Source organism: Cajanus cajan, chromosome 2 (genome assembly GCF_000230855.2).
Source record: "Cajanus cajan strain Asha chromosome 2, NIPB_CcT2T_4, whole genome shotgun sequence".
NCBI lineage: Eukaryota > Viridiplantae > Streptophyta > Magnoliopsida > Fabales > Fabaceae > Cajanus > Cajanus cajan.
In genome coordinates this window covers 56,708,195-56,730,652 of record NC_138518.1, presented here as the reverse complement: position 1 = coordinate 56,730,652, position 22,458 = coordinate 56,708,195, and the positions used below count along the sequence as shown (strand labels likewise).

General features: G+C 32.7%; 1 protein-coding gene across 1 annotated transcript; it reads right to left on the bottom strand.

Annotated features, from left to right (window-relative positions):
• Positions 1-808: 808 nt before the first annotated feature.
• Positions 809-7,483, bottom strand: LOC109811297 (heat shock 70 kDa protein 16). Its single transcript, XM_020374994.2, has 10 exons — positions 7,324-7,483; positions 5,631-6,940; positions 5,141-5,353; positions 4,268-4,363; positions 4,032-4,178; positions 3,481-3,681; positions 2,297-2,443; positions 2,100-2,225; positions 1,772-1,902; positions 809-1,247 (listed from the first exon to the last, which is right to left on the bottom strand). The coding sequence occupies exons 2-10, from the start codon at positions 6,798-6,800 to the stop codon at positions 1,190-1,192; spliced, it is 2,289 nt and encodes a 762-aa protein (XP_020230583.1). The 5' UTR covers positions 6,801-6,940; positions 7,324-7,483; the 3' UTR covers positions 809-1,189.
• Between the last annotated feature and the right edge of the window lie 14,975 nt (positions 7,484-22,458).

The window sequence follows — 22,458 nt, the reverse complement described above, 5'->3', positions numbered from 1 at the left end:
TTAAATTTAATATCAGGAAAAAAAATGGTTTTTGAACACTCATTTAATCATAATTAGTGAACTCAAAATACTTTATGCCTCTATTAAAAATAAGATAAAAATTAAAATTAATAAATAAAATTATGTTGATTCAATTCATGCTATAATTGATATTTAAATCTCAAAGTCTTGAATTTAATTCTTATATTTGATAATAATAAAAATATTACTTTTTAAAACCTTTTAATAAAAAGAAATAGAGATTAAAGTAGTTAGTAAAAATATATCCTTTTATATATTAGTATAAATTTAGTAGTATCAGATTTTGCAATTACAATAAGGTTACTGTACTTTTTCATAATAGAGTTATGCAACATAAAACTCAGCTTTATCTCTTTCTTCAGTTTTGCAAACTAGTATCTTGCTAACTAATTTTTTTTAGAAACTATCTAAGAAATTAATAATAAAAACTTTGTATTAAAAAATGAGGTTTAACCTTTCAATTTTGGTTTATCTAAATTTCATATACTAGATGGCATGCATCCAAACTAATTAGCATTTTCCATCTCTTAATTGTAAAGTTGGAAATGTATCCAAACAGTTAATAAAATATGGAAACCATTCATTTGTTTTGTACTACAGAATTTGGAAGCAAATTGCAACAACAAATACTAATTAAATGCTTATTAATGCGAGTCTTATAACACACAAATAAATCCAATGATATACACCATTATAGAACATAATAATTTGAATAGAACAACCATATAAAGAAAATTTGACAAACTAAAATGAATAAATTACCAAAACAAAAAACAGAAAACAACAGTTGAGACTTTAGGCATAGTAAAATTTAACCAGCCAAATAATAATAATATTAATTTCATCCAATATCATAAAGCCGCGTAACACACTATTTTATATTCTAAAAGCTTCACAGCAGACACCAACATTATTTGAGGTTAACCAATCAATTTTGTAAGAATTTCTTTGAGCACAAAACAGAAAACAAGGGCGACTAACACTTCACACGTTTTCTCCCCTCAAGCAGAATCTAATTGATTCATTTGAAGAACTATATCATATCAGAAAATATTAGATAAATTGTCCAAATACAAAACGCTGAAAAACAAAAATGCAAGGACTTTTTTTTTCTATATTTGTCAGAAGGTATCAGTGATAAAAACTTGGGTCTTCAGTTCATGGGGTATCATAGATCATTGGAAGTATCCGGCTTGTCTTTGTCTTCCATTATCTGTTGGCATATTCTGAAAACCATCAAAATGGGAAACTTGTTAATGTGGAGATAAAATCAAAGGAAAATTACATGCATGTTCATTGGACCATATGAACAATTTTGTGCACAAGAAAGCGTATAATTCAAAGGACTAATCTTATATACACTTGGGTGTTATTTGTATTGTTTTTCAATCAAAAAAATTAAAGTCCCAACTTGGTAATCTGCGCACTACAGATTTAAATAAAATCTTAACATAGATTACCAAAATGAAACTTCAATTCTGATTGAAAAATGGCACTAAAAGAGTCCAATAAATTGTATCTAAGTTTTGTCCTAATTCAAAATGATCATAAGAATATTATTCCCAATGAGATCTATTGATATCATTCATATGTGAAACTTTATTGCACGTGAATCAATAGATTTAATAACCTAACACTATTATGATTTTATGAATAGTTGTGCCCTAGACTCTTCAAGTTATTCTTATGTCCCATAGAAATATATAAAACTGTAAGTATACACTTCTGAAAAGGAACATAGAAATCATACAAGTTTAACTCCTCTGTCTTGCTCTTAATATCACTTGACCATAATATTGGGTCAGCATTCTTAGGAAAAGATTCTTGTTGCTGGATCTTCTCTCTCATCCATTGCTCCACTTTATTGCACTCATTCTTGATCTGAAACAATATAGTAACCACTTGAAAGCTGATCTAAAGGGAAGCATCATAATCACAATATTATTTTTCTTTTATCCATGAGAATTAAACTTGGTACCAAAGAGTTTCCAATAACTAACGCACTATGTTCAACCAATTGAGTTAGACCTCATTGGTCATAATCACAATAGTATATACTAGTTTAGTTGTAATCCTACCAGTTCTTTATCCTTGGGTGTAAGGGAATCTGCAGACACGTGCTTTAAAATGCACTTTGATAAATCTTCTATAGCTTGCTCTCTTTCTTTTTCGTCTTTGTACCTATTCACAATTGGATCTACCAGCTACAAGAATACATAGATAGTAAACAAGAAGCAAGGCAAGGGATTCAGTAATAAAAGGGAGAAAAGAAAACCTTTTTCAGATCTTCTAGTTTTGAAGAATAAGCATGTTCAGTTTCATCAACACCATCCTCATAAAGCCATTCCTCAGTCTCTTGAAGGCTCCTAGATATGTCATCCCTCTCTTTCTCACTTGCAAAGTTCCGATATGTGTTGAAGAGCTATTCAAATGTGCAAATAAATTTAAATGTCAGCTCAGAAAGCAAAATAGAACCAAAAACAATCTTCCAAGGCATCAAAAGAGATAATTTAAAAGTTTCCAACGCGCATAAGATTACAAAGTATAACAGCAGATAATTCTCAGTTTTACATTCTTAATTTCAGCCTTACATTTATAAATGAGTCACTACAGAAAGTCATGAAAACCAATTCTTCAATAACTACACCTTAAACTTAAAGTTTCTCATGTGACACCTCAAGACTTTAACATTAACATCACAAAAGTTAAAGCTCGGATTCATTAAAAAGGAACATGTTAGTTTGTTTGTTTTAAAAGGATCGGCCAATGAAAAAAACTATTTATAGCTTTACCCCTTGTTTGTTTGGGTACAAATGAAGTGAAAGGAAATAGGAAGGGAAAAAGGATAAAAATACTAAATTCCCACAATTTGTTTATGGAAAAAAATGGAAGGATGAAGTTATCTTCATGCGACCCATTAGAGAACATTCCTCCACTGGGTAAATGATCTCTTTTTTTCTTTTATTCAATTCTGGGTTTTTTAATAAAAAAAAACATAAAATATAATTTTTAAAAATAATAAATAATATTATGTTAAAAATATTATTAAAAATTGCATTTAATTATTGTGAAATTATTTATTTAATTTATTTGTTATGGTCGGTTTCTTTTCACTCATTCAAACAAAGAGAAATTCCACCACTCTTCATTTTTATTCATCCAAATAACACATCTTTTTTCATTTTATTTCTTTTTTGTTTCTATAATCCATTTGTTATGGTCGGTTTCTTTTCACTCATTCAAACAAAGAGAAATTCCACCACTCTTCATTTTTATTCATCCAAATAACACATCCTTTTTTCGTTTTATTTCTTTTTGGTTTCTATCATTCCTATTCCTTTCCTCTGTACTTCACTCCTTATCCAAACAAAACATTAGTGCGTGACTGCATAAAAACCAAATATTCTGCATCACAGAAACCAGTCACGTCAACAAATTATTGAAACATTAAATCTGTACCTTACTCCTCATATCATATACATAAGACTCCAAGGTATTCTTCTTTTCTTTGGTTTGCTCTACAATTCTGTCCTGTTGAGCCAACTGGAGTTCTTTTTCATGAGCTTCTGAGATCTCTGCCTTTGTCATTCCACCATAGATATCCTCATTCACTGGCACATCAAGCCTTCTGTTAGCCTTATCTTTTCTTGTACCATCAGCCTGTTAAAAGGTATGATAGAAATATTTAGTTTACTTCAAACACCAAATGAATCATATCTGCAATCATAATTATCACCACAATCACAATCAGCCCGTAAAAAGTTAGGATAATGATAGTAATATTATAATTCACTCCAAACACCAAAATAGACTTTACGAAAACCAATCATGATTTCATGACAAATATGTCAAGAATCCATCATCAGATATAATTAAATTGTTTCTTACATTTTAGCTATAAATTTTTCTATGCTCAAAGGATAAAATTGCTAGAAATCCAACATCTGAGATCTCCCATAAAGGAAAAAAGGAAGTGAGATACAAAGAGCGGGGAAAACACGAGTACTTACAGAACTACATGGAGATTCAAACTTCTTGTTGGTATTATCTTCAAAGCCATTAGCTTCTGTCTCAGAAATGGGATCAACATCCATTGGATCAGAATTTGAATGAGAATCCACCTCCATAACTGAATCATCTATGTCATCCTTGATCAACTGAAACCATAGAAAGTTTTATGTCCATAGATCTCTTGGAAAAACAAATAACCACAATACGGAAAAATAAAATGGTGCTTCTTACTTACTGTGGCTGATTCAATACTGACAATGCCATGCAGATTAAGTGGAACTTTAACTTTAATTCTGGTCTCACTACCATGGGAGCCATGGAAAGGACCAATCTGAAATCAAGGAGTGATCAAATACATAAGCATATTTGAAGGTGTGGAAATGCAGATAATGCATGCTGAATTACCAGCAAAAGGGATGGTGTTAGATCTACTATATACACTTCCTCTTTCTCCTAACATAATGATTTAGTCAAGTGTGTGCATATGCACAGAAATCTGATTCTTCCTCTCATATTGTTATGCATAATTAGTTTTACAACAATGGTTTCCTTTTATGTCAGAACAAGTAATAGGCACAGGCACAAGACATTTGGTAATGAAGTCTATCAATCATTGGGAAATAGGGTGAGGAGTCTATTGCAACAGCACTGGGATCCATAAAATAATTTTTTCACTTGATGCCAATAATTGACAGGAGTCAGAAAAAATGTTTGGAGATACTTGCATATATTATAATATGACATTGACAGGTTCTAAATATTGGAATATTATAACTCAAATGGGAGAGGTGTTGATTGCAGTAATGATGACAGTATACCAAACACACTTTTCTGTGGAATTTAAACATTGCTATATATTAATAAATGAGTACCCAAAAAGTAAAATAAAGAATGTCAAAAATTTCACATAGATTTACCCAAAAAAAATAAGATCTCACACAAAGCTATATAGTGCATGAATTGCATTAAACACACAGGAAAACCATGAGTGAGGATGATAACTACTAAGAAACGGGGTGACTGAGGAGAATAATATAAAACAGATAAAAATGTGCACAACATAATTTTAACCGCTTCACATTAACTGAATGTTCTAAAGTGGGCATACCGTGACACAACTAATTTTGGGAGATGTCCCAGGTGGAAGTTCATCTGGATTAGCATAGAAAGCTTCCAAATGAAACAAACTACTTCGCTGAAAGGTTATGACTTTAACACTTGGAAAAGGTTGGCCTCTTGGGAAAAGTACACCTTTTGATCCAGCAGCGATTGGGCATCCATCTATTGAAAGTCCAATGGAAAAGGGAAGAGTATCCTGGACCTGGACAAACATGAGAAATGACATTAATTATATAAAGAGAAACACAGCAAAAAGAGGCACAAAAGTCTATGCCTATAAGAAATTAAAGTAACAGAAATTTCATTTAAATCAGAAAAAAGAGAAAAATGGAACTATGGAAGAAAATTAAAAGGACAAAAATAAAACTTGATAGAACAAACCTAGTTACTACATTTCTAAGCATCTACAAACTTAATAATCAGCAATATATAAAATAAAGATAGGATGAGAATAGATTTGAAAAAATAAATATACATACATCATATTCTCTAACACGGTAAACGGGACTGAGCATTGCACATTGTAGAGCACAACCACGAGCTACACACTCACTTGCATTCAGCTGTCGGCTGGGTTCTCTCTTGAATAGAGTAGTTAGTAATGTACGTATAGCTGGAATCCTAGAACATGAACCTACTAGCTCCACTGAAGAAATTTTCTCTGCTGTCAAGTTTGCATCAGTTAATGCTCTGTTGCATGGAATGGAAACTCTCTCCAATAATCCTGATGCCAGCTTCTCATATTCTTCTCTAGTGATAAAGCCTTTAACATCTTTCTCATCCATCAAGCATTCAATATTTAGAGGTGCCTCTAGATTTGCGCTCAAAACTTTCTTCAATTTCTCACATGCTGCATGTAGCCTAATGCATGCCTTGGCATTAGAGTACACATCAATGTGATACTCTTCCTTGAACTTTGCTGCAAAATGACTAAATAGAACCTCATCAAAGTCCCTCCCCCCTAAGCTCCTGTCAAATGCATGCGAAAGTATCTTCATTTTCCCAAACTCAAATGATGCAATGGAGACCTGAGTATCACAGTGACCAATGTCGATAAATGCAACATAAACTGGACTTGCACTGCCAAAATCTGTTTTATACATTCCATAACTAAGGGCAGTTGCAGTGCAATCATGGATCAATCTCAAAGGCTTCAACCCAGCAATTTTTGCTGCATCTAGATATGCCCGTCGCTGCAAGTCAGTAAAGTACGAAGGGATCCCAATAACGCAATCCGAAATGGGCATCTCCAAATCCTTTTCAGTCATAGTCTTCAAGTGAGCAAAGAGCATGGACATTATTTGAACGGGTGTAAATACATGAGTCTCCCCCAAGTATTTCAAGTGAATCAAAATGCCACCATCTGAGCCCTCAGAAGTTTTAACAGGGAGCATTTTCAGCTCTTTTTCCACATCAGGATCCGCAAATGTCCTCCCTATCAGTCTCTTTATTTGAGATATTGTGGACTTGATGTGCATCATAGCAGAGGCAGCTCCAGCAGACCCCAAAAGCCGCTGTTTCTCGCCAAAGCAGACCACAGCAGGAGTTTCGCGTTTGGATTCATAGTTCAACAAAACATCAACCCCACGTTGCCTAACTACAGCAATGACACAGTTCTCATTACCAATGTCAAACCCCACCACACTCATCTCAACTCACTTGCACCAAACTTCAACCAATTAGTTCAATCCAATTCACCCACCCTACTCATCAACCCAAACCTCCCAAAATCCAAAATTTCACCAGATTCCACAAAATCAGCCAGAAACCTAGGCTTCACCACAAATCACTACAAAAGAAAACAAAAGGCATTGAAAAGACACATCAGAATGAGAAATCCTTACATCGAAATGAAACAATGAAAGTACTTATAAACTAAACTCCATCTAGTATCCACTCTTGCCAAGAATTCCTTAGATTGCCCATCAGGTGAAAGCAGAAATAAAAGTCAAAAATGGGGAAAGAGGAAATGATGAAATGGGTAGGGGAAGCAACAATTTAAGCCTAAGCCATTACTAAAATCGCATTTTTCCTTAATTTTGCTCAATTTCCCAGAAAAATTGAGGAAAAAATAGAGGGGCATGCTTTTAAATGTAATAGGAAAGTCACATAAGTTAACAAAAAGTGGATTGAGGCAATCTGAATTCAACAGCAGCAAAGAAAGGAGTATACCTTATGGACGGTGGAATCAAGAAGCATTTGGGATTGCATAGTGCGGGGATGACGATTGGAATACAAAGAGAGTGAGTAAGAAAGAAAAATCTTCGCTTTCTTTCGATGCCACGAAGCAGGGTTTTTAACATGAGTTTGCAACAACGCCAAATATGAGAATGATGAGATTATTTGGGTAATGTAATATTTGTTTTGGGAATGTTGTATTAATGTTAGTTTCCTCAACCATTTTTTTTACTATATTAAATAAGTAAATAAGGGTAAAAGTATATTTTTATATATTAAAATTTTATTTTTTCATCTTGAAAAAATCATTTTTCTCACTTTTTATTGGAATAATTTATGAAAAATTTATGAAAAAAATCATTTCTAGAAAATGTTGTTTCTTAATAATGTTAGTTTTTAAATTTATAGCAAATGCGAAAAATTAACATTTATAACTAGAAAAGTAAAAAACTTTTTAAAATATTTGGTATACCGAATCAATTTCATTATATTAAATAATTAAATAAAAGTAATGATATTTTTACTACATTAAAATTTTATCTTCACCTTCATAAAGGTAATTTTCATCTCATGAGAAGTATGAAACATATGAAAAAATAATTCTTGTAAAACAATATTTCATAAAAATATTATTTTTTAAATAATAAATCAAACCTCATCATATTCCTAAGAAAGTATAAATTTTTAATCTGCCAAACACTTTCTAATGCTTTGTTTGGAGGGGAGGATAGAATAGAAGAAAATAAAAGAAAATAGGTAAAAATTAATTTAATAGAAAATAGGTAAGATAGAATGAAATTTATAATTATTAATTAATAAAGTGAAATTAAGTGAAAAATAGAATGAAATTGGTATTTACAATTACCATATTACCCTCACTTTATAATATAGTTGAAATTAATATTTTTTTGCATTAGTAATTTTACACATTTTTTAAATTCTACAAGAATCTTCTCAATAGAGAAGATATAAAAAAATTACGTGGGATCCATTTATAATTCTTCACAACTCTCTTTAAATATCCTTTACTAAACACAATTTTTCTTTAAAACCACTGAAATTCATCCCCTCCCTATTAAATCACCTCTACCAAACAAAGGTTAAGAGTCTCACTAACCAATGACCTTAAAACATTAGTTAAGAAATTAATATATAAAAGTTTTTATTAAAAACTAAAATACATTTTTTATAATATTTTATATTTTTTATTTACTAACGTTTTCAATAAAGACTTATTATCATTTTCCAAAAAATAAAGACAACCCAACTTATTTAATTAGAGTTTATCATAGATTTCAAAAAAAAAAATTAAAGCTTCTTTTATAAGAAAATTACAAAAATAACAATGCAAAATCAGACCTAAATCTCCATTCATATACTTATCCCCTCCCAACAACTAAACAAGTTTACACATTTAACCAATAAAAGTTATTATTAAAAGGTTAAATTAGATTTTTAGTTTTTCTATGTTATTAAATTTGTAATTTTTGTTTATTTATTTTTTAATTTTGTAATTTTGACACCTCAATTTTATAAAATTTATAATTTTGGTCTCCGATGAATGTTCAATTAAAATCGTAATGTTAGTTATAATTTGACATTAAATAAATGACATACCAAATAACATTTAATGATATTTAGACTAAATTTCACTTTTAGTTCTCATTTTTAACTCATAAAAATGGTAAAATGATATAGAAGTAGGTAAAAATGAGAGTTAAAAGTGCAATTTAGCCTAAATAATTAAATATTAATCATGATATCATCTATCTAAAAGTAAGTCACGATAAAAGTTATAATTTTAATGATTAACATATAAATATATAGTGAAAGGACTAAAATTTCATATTTTATAAAATTGAGGGACTAAAAATATAAAAGTAAAAATTAAAAGATCAAAATTTCAATTTTGTCTTATTAAAATGGTTTGGTTATTGTAAAAATTAATGGGCTTACTATTTAAGGTATGACATAGTTAAAAATTTATATATATATATATATATATATATATATATATATATATATTATTCCTTTATAGTTTAGCTTTGGTATCAAATAAATAAATAAGTAAAATAAAAATACAAAATAAAAAAAAATAGAGTAAAATTTTGAATTGTTTAATTTAATATTAATGAAAATGGGAGAATAGACAAATAATATTGTGAAATTGTTTAATTTAGAAGAAAAAAATATAAAACTAAATATATTTCACTTTTAACTATGTTATTGGTACAAAGTATTCATTATAATACTATATATTTTTACTTTATGCATGTGATGTGAACCTAGAGGGATGAATTCATTTTATGGATCTATCTAGGCTAGAAAGCTCATAATTAAGAAATTAAAAGAAAAAAAATATGGATTGAGGTAAGAAATAGAAGAACAATGCCACAATCCCTAAAGATTGATAAGTTGAGGAAGATTCGCCACTTTGAATTAGGAAATTCAAGGATAAGAATCAAAATTAGTTCCTAAGAACCAAGAGAGAGAAAATCCTCTCAATTGGAAAAATATCCAAATTCTGAATAATTCATTCTCTCTCAAACTTTTACAAATGATTCCTATTTATAAGCTTAGATGGGCAAGATGACATAAATTTCCACTAATTTCCCACTAACACTTAATAACTACTAGAATTGACTCCTCACCAGCCCACTAACTCATTAAATTCCATTAAGCCTAAAACACTAAATGATGGTCTAGGTAACTTGGAAAGTCATCTGACTTATTTAATAAAATTAATAAAACAAAAATTACATTAAAAAATAAGATAATAGACTTATTTAATTATTCAACCCCAAACTACTTAAATTCCAGCCCATTAATCCTTCTTCTTTATCATATGACTTTGAGCTTGTTAGTCTTCAATTTTACCCTGCTGGATTCACATCATACCCTCCTTCTTTGAGAAGATTCGTCCCAAATCTTAAGACTTTATTTATTTTCTAATTTATTTAATTCACTAACTACTGCCGGAACGCAAATGCTTCCTCCTGGATCGAAGACATCTCGCTTGTATCCATCTTTAGCTTTACTTGTTGGTAAGTTATTAATCATCCACGAAACAAATAAAACCTCTTTGAACTCATAACCACAAACATACTCAATGAATAGGAATTGAATCTCGTTCAAGTGATAACTTTGGAAAACAGTAACTTCAAAATCAACTCCAATTTCCAAGTGCAGGGTCTCTTGAATTTTATTCTGAAACATGGGTCGGATGTATAAAGGTGCATTAGGAATGGTGTTGACATGTTTCTTGAAACAAGAAAACTTGTCCTCCTGTTCCTGTAAATTTGCCACATCAAAAGAAAAAAAATGTAACGATAGAGTTGTCATCTTCCTCTCTATGTTTCTCACCTTCTGCTCTCATCTTCTCTTCTCTCTTTTTTTTCTATCTTTATTTTCAATTTCAGTTGATCCTCATGTACAGCGTCGGATGATAGACATATCAACTTAATCCTTCGTCCACCATGCACAAAAGAAATAGAAGGTCGTTCATGATTTATAATTTTATTGTACAGCCATGGCCTCCCTAATAACATATGGCATGTCTCCATGGGGGCAATATCACAAAGAACTTCATCTTCATATTTTCCAATAGAGAATTTAATCATTTCTTGTCCATTTGTAGTGGGCAGACATAATTTCTCAACCGCCCTGCTGCTCACGACATTTTTGAAATTGAATTCATGTACTACGACTAAGAATAGAGAGTCGTCAACCAAACATATTGTATAGTAAATTTCCATTTCCATTCCAAACCCAGAGCCGAAGCTCTGATACCAAATGATCTGAACCTAGAGGGATTGATTCATTTTACGGATCTATCTAGGTTGGAAAGCTCATAATTAAGAAATTAAAAGAAAAAAAATATGGATTGAGGTAAGAAATGGAAGAAAAACGCCACAATCTCTAAAGATTAATAAGTTGAGAAAGATTTGCCACTTTGAATTAGGAAATTCAAGGATAAGAATCAAAAGTAGTTCCTAAGAACCTAGAGAGAGAAAATCCTCTCAATTGGAAAATATCCAAATTTTTAATAGTTCATTCTCTCTCAAACTTTTACAAATGGTTCCTATTTATAAGCTTAGATGGGCAAGATGACATAAATTCTCACTAATTTCCTACTAATACTTAATATCCACTAGAATTGACTCCTCACCAGCCCACTAACTCATTAAACTCCACTAAGCCTAAAACACTAAATGTTGGTCTAGGTAACTTGGAAAGTCATCTGACTTATTTAATAAAATTAATAAAACAAAAATTACATTAAAAAATAAGATAATGGACTTATTTAATTATTTAGCCCCAAACTACTTAAATTCTAGCCCATTAATCATTTTTCTTTATCATATGACTTCGGGCTTGTTAGTCTTCAATTTTACCTTGCTGGATTCACATCAACCTAGAGGGATGAATTCATTTTACGGATCTATCTAGGTTGGAAAGCTCATAATTAAGAAATTAAAAGAAAAAAAATATGGATTGAGGCAAGAAATGGAAGAACAACATCACAATCCCTAAAGATTGATAAGTTGAGGAAGATTCGCCACTTTGAATTAGAAAATTCAAGAATAAGAATGAAAAGTAGTTCCTAACAACCTAAAGAGAGAAAATTCTCTCGATTGAAAAAATATTCAAATTCTGAATAATTCATTCTCTCTCAAATTTTTACAAATGGTTCCTATTTATAAGCTTAGATGGGCAAGATGACATAAATTTCCACTAATTTCCCACTAACACTTAATACCCACTAGAATTGACTCCTTATCAGCCCACTAACTCATTAAATTCCACTAAGCCTAAAACACTAAATGTTGGTCTAGGTAACTTGGAAAGTCATCTGACTTATTTAATAAAATTAATAAAACAAAAATTACATTAAAAAATAAGATAATAAACTTATTTAATCATTCAGCCCCAAACTACTTAAATTTCTGCCCATTAATCCTTCTTCTTTATCATATGACTTCAGGCTTGTTAGTCTTCAATTTTACCCTGTTGGATTCACATCAGTTCTACGGTTCTTCCCTTTTCCCTTGATTTCTTGCTTTTGAGAAGCAATTGAGGTAAGAAAAGCTGATTGTTTGATTCTTATGATGATTGTTGAATTTGCTGATTGGTGGCTTGATTTGTTGATTTTGAAGTAGTTGTTGAAAATGGTGAAGTTGAGATTTTGGGGAAGATGAACTCAAAACCCAAATTTGTTGATTTATTGATAAGTTCTTGTTGCATGTTGGATTAATGCTGTTTATATTTGTAAGATATTTGTTAGGATACATGTGTTAGAAGAGGATTGGGTGATGTTGGGAGAGTGCATATATACACTATGGTGGTGTAGAGTATTCTCGTTTAACATGAGTCTTGTTGAGTGAGTCTTCAATATATAAAGGCCAAAAACCCAAAATGGTTATTCTTGCCAAGTAACACATGGATTGCTCAGTGAGAATGCATGACCTTGAAGAACATGATGATAAGCCTTGTTGAGCGACACGTTGTCATTGAGAAAGAGAGAATGACGAAAAGTTAAGGTCATTGAATAAGAGAAGGTCGTTGAGTAAGAGAGGCTCGCTTAGCAAGAGGAAGCCACAATGAACTATGGCAACCAACGGAGAGAAACTCGTTCATCAAAAGGGAGATGCAAACCCTTTTGCACACTTAATGAGATCTAACTTACTCAATGAAAAGCTCCATAAAGGGTTGGCCATTCAATTAAAACTCTATTTTTGAATACAATAAGTTAGATGATTCTTCAAGAAATTAAAAGATCCTAGAGCCAATTTTAAGAAGAAGAATGGTATTTTGTTTTTCCGTCTCTATGACGTGGTTATGTATTTTTTTTGTCTCCGCGATGAGTTTTTCATCTTCTTGGTCATTTTTCTTTCTTCTTCTCAACTTTTTACCTTAAAAGCTTTGTTTCTTGTTACTTTGTTGGTGTTTAGCTAGTAAAATGAACAATCACGAGCCTATCGAAGATGAAGAGGGCTTGATCCTCCATGATGATGACATAAATAATCTTGCGGCAAAACCTAATCTCAACTCGGTGGGACATTTTCTAACAGATAAACCTATTAGAGTGCTAATTATGAAAAAAGAATGGTTGGAATATGACATCTTGGAAAGGAAGTATCCATAGCTAAAATAGAGACAAGTTTTTTTATATTTCAATTTTATCATATAATTGACTATCAACGTAATCTTGCAAGTGGCTCTAAGAATTTTGACAATAACCTTCTACTTCTCAACCCTATAAAGGATGGAGACATTTCGAGAGACATCACATTGCATTATGTGGCCATTCAGGTGCAAGTCCACAACATCCCAGTGGGTTTCATGTCGACATCAGTAGGAAAACACCACTAGTACAGAATATAGATTTTACGTCGGTCATTTTAGGGGGTTTTACGTCGGAAAATGTTGCAACGTAGAAGCAGGAGACGTAAATTTTACGTCGGGGGCACGAAAACCGACGTAAATTTACGTCGGACATTAGAACGTCCGACGTAAAAAGTTGTAAAAAATTTAAAAAAAATGACTGCAAGCAGAACGGGCCGTTCTAGTTGGAGAACGACCCGTTCTCCAAGCAGAACGCCCCGTTCTGAATGGAGAACGGCCCGTTCTCCAACCAGAACGGCCCGTTCTCCAACCTGGACTTGGCCACTTCCTTCTCCAGCTTCAAAAACTCAGAATGCACAAAGAAAGTAGTAAGTAGAAGAAGATGAGTTACCTTAAAGACCTTCACGAGGACAAATGCAACCTTAAACATGAAAAAATCCATTTTTTTCAGTGAGAAAACATTGTGTCAAGTGAAGAAAACGAAGAAAATAGGAAATGGGTACCTTGTTGTGAAGAAAAGTGAAGAAAACGAAGAAGAGAGCAAGATGTAGATCAACGAAGAGCCACGATTTGAGAAGGAAGCGGGAGCTGAGTTTGGGTTGAAAATTTTGAATTCTCCATATGCGTGAACGATCCTTTTAGAGTGTAGAAGCCGCGCGGGAATATGAGGCTAATTTACGTCGGCCTGGTGGGGATCCGACGTAAATTAGCAATTCTACGTCGGCTTGTATACTGCTCCGACGTAGAATTGCTAATTTAGGTCGGACCCCCACCAGGCCGACGTAAATTAGTTCTCTTTATTTACCATTCTGCCACCGCGTTTTTATAACGTCGGTGTTGACCTATTCCGACGTAATTTAGGTGACGTAAAAGGATCTTTTTACACTAGTTCACCTTGGGTCTTTTCTTGGAGAGTTTATAGAGCAAAAGCATATCAAACTTTTGGAAACATTACACGAGGATTAGGGTTAATCTTGATTTTAAAGTATTGTTAAAGAAATCCAAAAAGATCAAGAAACCTAAAGAAAAATGGAAGACAATCTACTTCAAATATTAAAGGATGGGGAATTTTTGCTATCTTTGTGGACGTATTGGCCACACTGATCACTTCTATGAAAAACTCTTAGATATGAATCAAGACGATGGGGAACACCTATTGGGGCCAAAATTACACACTAATGTTAGAAGGACTCGAGACCTTGGAGGAAAGAGATGGCTTTATGAATTCGGGGAAGTCTTGAAAGAAGATAAATAAAATGAAAATACTATCAAGAATAGAATGCAGGTCTATCCTAATGATTCCAACATAGAACAATATCCTTCCATGAACTATGGGTATGGCAAATATGTGTCTAAGAAAGAGAAAATATCCTCAAAGGGCGTTGATACTAGCGGTTCCTCCTCCATGACCAACCTTCCACTGGTAGACAATGGTACATTAGTGGATCACTTAGAGGATATGATAATTAGGGATAAAAAGAAAAGATGCAATAAATCATAGGAAATAAATTTGATCTTTGATGATGAAGTCAAAGTCACCTTGGATGGAAGTAACCTAACACCTTTGGTTCATTTTTTACTAGTAGGCCCCTAACACTTAGGGCTATTAGGGATCATGAGTATAATCAGTTGAACCTATCATGGAATAAATAGGTCATACATGTGCAGTTTCATTGTTACGTGATCTCATTTATTCCTATAAGCTAAACATTGTTTTTCTCTATGAAACCATGACTGATAAAAAAAAACATATAGAAACTCTCTTGGTGGCCTTTTATATTCTTTTGCAGTAGGTAGAAATGGTAAAAGCGATGATCTTGCTCTTTTCTGGAATGACCAGGTGGACATCAATATTAAACTCTTCCCTTCTAACTTCATTAATATGAAAGTCAACTCTAGTAGAAGAGAGGCTCAAAGGATAACCAAATATTATGGCTTCCTTAAGCATTATAGAAGAAAGGAAGCCTGGGATATCAAATTAGGATTTTGGCATCCTTGTCCCCTCTCTTGTGGTGCATTATAGGTGATTTTGATGACTTGCTAGATAAGAAGGAGAAAAAAGGAGGGAACCCACATCTATAGTGGCTCATCTTGGGCTTTGGTAAAGTAATCATGGATAGTGGCCTAGATGACATCCAAGTTGAGGGGCACCAGTTCACCTGGACTAGATTACATGAACAATAGGGTATCATGGAAGATTGCTTGGATAAAGCTACGATATCCTCTAGTCGGAAGCACCTTTTTCCTAGATTGCATTATTTCAGTCGACTTGGCTGCATCGTCTAACCACAATCCTCTTTGCCTTTAACTTTCAATATATTTTACTACAAGAAAAATACAAATTTTCAATGAATATAATTCGTCAATAAAAAAAAATATCCATCAAAAAAAGAAAATTTCTTGACGGATGCAAATCCTTAAAAAAAAGGGATGTCAAAAAATAAAATTTGCCGGAAACAATTTAATACGTAAAATTTTTTTGATGGATATATTCTTCGGTAATTAGCTGTCAAAAATTGTTTGAAAATCTTTATTTGATTTCGATGGATAAATCTGTCGATAATTTTTTGTTTAATTTTAATAAATTTATTAATATAATATTCCTCATATTTGACCTCTCTAGGACTCTATTTCACGGAATCCTTACTAACACTGTGGAGTTCTAATAAGATAAGCTACCGAAAAGTAGATGCATCTTGTTAATATAGATAGTACAAATTATATTATTTTTATAATTTATAATGATAATATAATAGATAGAATTATAAATATTTATTTATTACATACTTATAAATTAAATTTTAACATTTTAAATAAATTATTAAGTAACTTAATATATTTATTTATCTTAAATCTAAGATATAAAATTCAAAAAATATATTTATTCTTATTTTATTTTCTAATTATCATCCATATTTAATAAAATACTAATTTAAAATTTTATCTAATTATATCATAATATTTTCATATCAAATTTAAAATAAAATATTAATTATACAAAAATATCAAGATCATATAGTAAAGCGTCAATAAGATTCTAGTTGAATAATTTAAACTAATTAATTTTTTAACTATATTGTTAACAAATAATTTATTCCAAAGCTAATCAAATTTTTCTATATTAATTATTAGTAAAATTTAATAACTTTTAATTTAACAGTTGGATCGATGAAATTCAACATATATCATGAATTATTGAGTGGAGTAACTTTACCAAGAGTTACTTTGTGAGTCATTTGATTTCTCCTTTCTCTCTCTCTTTTTTTCTCTCTCTCTCTATATATATATACATATAATTTACTAGACTCTTTTAGATAACAATTTATTAGAATATATATATATATATATATGATTTTAATATTAAAAGTAAACTTAGTAATTTTAAGGGTGACCGTAGGTCAGATATCATAGATTTATTCTATACCTAAGAGATTAGGCAATCTGAGGCTGGTAAGGTAGAGATCATTTTTGATCGGAGAAATTCACCAGATGTCCCGGGAGTGGATCTAGGGAATACGGGAAAGGAGGAATATGCAGATGAGCATGCAACAATTAAAACCAGATTTACGCGGCGGTAGTCCGCACGATACTGGGTATCAAGGGCACACCTGACGAGTCAGGCTTACGAATCCCAGGTTTTCACAAAGTTTTATGATGCAAGAAATAAAAGAAGAAGAAAGAGTAATACAAAATTGTTGTATTGATTGAACAAGAAGATACAAAGGCAAGAGAGAAGGAGGAGGTTCTCACTCTAGACTCTCTTCACGCTTACCAGTTCTGCCTCTATTGTGGGCAGGATACAAATTTATAGAAAACTTAAAGATACTATTACAACAGTGATTACTATTACAACAGTAAAATGAGTTTTCCGCTACAGTGAACAGTACACTTCCGCTTCCACTACAGTGAACAGTACACTTCCGCAAAATGAGCAGTAATTGTTGACTCTGGGTTGTTGACTTCTTTCGTCAGGATGACGTCAGGATGTCGTCAATATTCAGAGCCGGAATAGTGCTTTAACAGCGATTGGAGGAACTCAGTCTTCTTCAGATGCTTCATCAAGGTTGATTCCGAAGCAATCATCTTCATTCTGGAAATATGACCTGGATGAAGAGGATGGAGAAGAGACTTCCTTCTTGGCTTTTCCTTTCGACGAACTGGACTCTGAGTCTGTCTGTAGGAGCTCAAGAATTTGATGAAGATTTGTTGCTAAAGCTTCATCGTTTGTGGATGCTGCAAGGGCTGTTGCGATCTTAGCCTTTCGATTAAGAAACTGGCAAGTTTCTGGATCAGCGGCCTTGAGGCTCTTTGGATTCTTTTGGAACCAAAGCGCTACTCCTTGTGTATTGGCTCGGGATGCATCAAACTGATCCCACCATTTGACAGAGGCTTGCTTGCCTAAGATTGGAAGAAGCTTGGAGGTCTTCTTGAACTGGTGTTGCCAGGCAAAGATCCAAGCTAAAGAGAACTTTGAGAAGAAATGAAGAGATGTATGGAACTGGCTGGTCCCCTCTTCAAACCTTGATTTGAACTGATTATATCCTTCTTTGATGTCTGGGGGAAGGATACTCAGGATTGGTCCAAAATACTCCCACCACTCGGCGAACCATTGTGGAAAGAAATACCGAATATTTTGTTTAAAATAAATAAGCCAGGAGTGCCTGTGGTGTTTGTTTTGAAACCAAAAAACATTTGTCCAGGCATTAAGATAATCCCAGTAATTGTACCCAATTGGGTCAAATGGCTAAGAAAATTTTCTGACTTGATTGGGTTTATTGTCAAAATCTTTGAAAGTCAAAATTTTGAGGATTTGAATTGTTGAGTGCGTGATAAGCTGGTTATCATTTTTGTCAAAATTGTGTTTAATTGAAACAGATTTAGAATCCACCAGTATGAATTCGTAAAATCTCCTTGTCTTGATAAGACTAAGGGGTTTGAAAAGAAAACCTGGTGGAAAGATTTTTTCGCAAATCTTGTTTGGATTTGGATCCCAAAATTCGGGTTCCATTTGGATTGTAGGATAAAACCTTCCTTCTTTTGGTAGATAGGAAGATGGTTGTTTTTGGGCAACTGGCTGAGGCTGCTCAACCAATTCTTCTGATTTGGAAATTTTTGAAATAATTGATTTCAGATATGGGTCAGGTTCTTCTGCAAGAATCTGTTTCCAGGCCTTGGAAGGTTGTTTTTGGGTAATTGGTTGAGGTTGCTCGACCAATTCTTTTGGATGTAAAGTTACCTTTGATTTGGAAATTTCTGAAATAATTGATTTCAGGTTTTGATCCCAGAAGAGGTCATTAGGTTCTTCTGAAAAAAATTGTTTCCAGGATTTGGAAGGGAGGTTGGTTAGCCCACAATCCTGAAGGGCTAGAAGGGTTGGAAGTGCCATGGCATAGTCCGATGGCTTGGTTTGATGGGTAGATGACCCTGCTTTGGTTTGCTGAGTAGATAACCCAGCGATTGGTTTGTTTAGCTGAGATGACCCAGCTTGGGTTAATGACCATTTGTCTGAGGTTTCTGAGGAAACCTTGATTGATTTGTCATCCTCAATTGAGGATGCTGATTTTGCTGGGCGATTTGGTTTGCCCAGAACGATTCCCTTTCCCCTTCCCTTAGAAGAGGATGATCGCGGCCTTAATTTAGGCGTCATTGCATTCTGTCTTTCCCTGTAGAAATTCACGGGTAAGATAGTCAGGTAAAGTGTTTGAGGTGCCTTTGATATATTCAATGTCAAAATCAAAAACACTTAAAATTGCTTGCCAGCGGGCAAAGATTTGTTTTGATGCTAAATTTTTAACATCCTTTTGCAAAATATCTTTGGCTGATTTACAATCAACACGGACTAAAAATTTTTGATTCAACAAATCAGATTGGAATTTTGAAATACATAGAACAATGGCCAAAACTTCTTTTTTAATAGTAGAATAATTTTGTTGGGCCTTGTTCCAATGTTTTGATGTGAAAGCAATGCAATTTTCAGAATCATGCATGGCTTGTTTGAGAACACCTCCATAACCAATATCAGAGGCATCAGTTTCGACAATCTTTGGGAGATTGGGGTTGGGTAGGTATAGACAGGGTAAAACTTTAACCTGCTGTTTAATCTGTCTGACCACATTGGTATGGACAGTAGTCCATGGAGGGGGAGTTTTCTTGAGCCTTTCATGAAGAGGTTTAATTATGTTACTGAGTTGAGGAAAGAAATCAGAAACATAGTTTAAACAACCAAGAAATCTTTGAAGTTGTGTCTTCTCAAGAATCTGATTGGGAAACTTATCAGCAAACTCTATGACTCTACATATTGGCCGGATAGTTCCCTGAAAGATTTCATGACCAAGAAACTTGATCTTTGTCTGAAAAAGACAGATTTTGGATTTAGAAACAGCAAGGCCATTTCGTTTAATTACCTTGAAAAATATTTCAAGATGTTTGAAGTGTTGATCAATGGACGTGGAGAAGATAAGAACATCATCAATATAGACAATGCAGAAATTTGAGTATGGATTGAAAATATCATTCATGATATTTTGGAACTCCGAAGGAGCATTTTTAAGACCAAAGGGCATCACGTTCCATTCGTATTGCCCAAACGGGACAGTGAAGGCTGTCTTGTAGCGATCACTAGGATTGATTTGGATTTGCCAAAATCCAGATTTCATGTCGAATTTAGAAAAGATCTTTGCCGAATGTAATCGGGAAAGAAGATCTTTCTTGTTGGGAATTGGATATCTAATCCATTGAAGAGCTTGATTAAGTGGTTTATAGTTGATGACCAACCTAGGAGCACCACGCTCGATTTCAGAAGCCTTATTGACATAAAAGGCTGCACAAGACCAAGGACTCTTGCTCTTCAGGATTAAACCTTTAGAAAGAAGATCGTTGATCTCCTTTTGACAGTGGATGACAAGTTCATGACTCATCTGGATTGGCCTAGCTTTGGTTGGGATTTGCCTATCAGTAAAATCCTTTTCATAAGGAAGGCTGACCATATGTTTCTTTCTATCCCAAAAAGCATTAGGAAGATCGGAACAAACATGACATTGAAATCGATCATGAAGACTCATAATCTTTTGTTTGATATGGGATTGAGAAAGCTGACTTTCGATATGTTTGAAAGAGATTTCCTCCTTAAGGAAATTGATTTGATTAAGCTTTCTATCAACCTGATTGATGTTACGAAAGAGGGGTTTATTCAGAAATTTGAACATGATTGTTTTCCCTAGATATTGGGTAGATATACCTTCATCAGATATCTTAATAGGGAAAATGGATTTAATGAATGGTGTTCCAAGGATTACATCATTCTTAAGATTTTTTACCAGGAGAAATGGAGTTTCAACCTGGAGATTATCATTTTGAATGATTGCAGATGGGAGCTTATATATAGATATTTAAAATTTTATTGATCTTTTTTAATATATGATTGTCAGTTTTAATCATCTTTATTGTTACCGAACAAAATATTAAATATTTCTGATGAATGCAATTTCTAATAGATTTTTAACCATTTTTGACAGATTAAATTTTTGACAAACCATTATCCGTTAATACCATTCCGTTAAAAAATTTTGACTTAAGCATCTGTCAAAAAAATTTGTCAAATATTTTTACATTTTCGACAAATATAAATTTGTCAGAGATATCTCATCAATAATATAACTTTTTTTACCAATTTTTTTCATCGAAAATATAAATTTTTTGACATATTTGTATCTATAAAAAATTATCGACGGATATATCCATCGCAAATATAAATTTTTTGATAGATTTGTATCCGTCGAAAATATAAATTTTCTGACAAATTTGTATCTTTAAAAAGTTATTCATCGATAAAATCCGTCAAAAATATAAATTTTTCGACAGATTTATATCCATCAATAATATAACTTTTCTTACAAAAAAAAATTTTCGTATGTAAAATCTATCAGAAATATAAATTTTTTGACAGATTTGTATCTATAAAAAATTATCTATAGGTAATTTACATTTTTCTTGTAGTGTTTTCTAGAAAAGGTTCTCAAATATTCAGGTTTGATAACTCTTGGCTTAAGGAGCAAGACCTCCCGAAGATAGTGAAAGAGAGTAGGAGTAAATATGGGACACTAGATGTGATTGATAAGTTGAAAAGATGTGGCATTGAGTTAAAAGAGTGGGGAATGAGGATAATTGAGAATATGCACAAATAGATTAACGCACTAAAGCATGACACACATTATTGCAAACACCATGGCAATGTTAATTAATAGCAAGTAGCAGTATAACTCTCTTCAACGTAAGCTTGTTGTTAGGTTATTTCAGGAAGACACGTATTGGAAGTAGCATGCTAAGCAATTTTAGCTTTGCAATGGGATGCCAACACCTATTTCTTTCATGCGATTGTATCGTAAAAAAGAAAGCATAACCACATTAAAAGCCTAAAAGATCCAACTAGTACCCTTGTGGATACTCAAGTTGGTCTTGATAAGGTGGCTATTGACTATTATATAGATTTATTCAAGGCAAAAGTAGTGGACACTCAACCAATTGTTAGCGTTATAAAGAGTAGGATCACAAACGAGGACAACATTTCCCTCATGTCCCCAATAATTAAAGAAGAAGTTCACCTAGCCATATTACAAATGCATGTTGATAAAGCTCCAAGCCCCATCGTTTTTAACCTTGGGTTTTACAAACATTTCTAGGAGGTGTGTGGGGAGGATTTTTTAAGTCCTACAAGTTTTGGCTTGAGAAGGGTTCTTCCCTATTACACTTAATGATATGAATATTGTCCTCATTCCCAAAATTGAG

What these genes read in the sequence shown, in the direction of transcription:
- LOC109811297 (XM_020374994.2), bottom strand. Translation starts at nt 6,800, where the DNA reads ATGAGTGTGGTGGGGTTTGACATTGGTAATGAGAACTGTGTCATTGCT. An exon ending in TTGAATCTCCATGTAGTTCT is followed by an intron (nt 3,682 to 4,031) that starts GTAAGTACTCGT and finishes ACCTTTTAACAG; the next exon opens with GCTGATGGTACAAGAAAAGA. An exon ending in TATATGATATGAGGAGTAAG is followed by an intron (nt 2,444 to 3,480) that starts GTACAGATTTAA and finishes ACATTTGAATAG; the next exon opens with CTCTTCAACACATATCGGAA.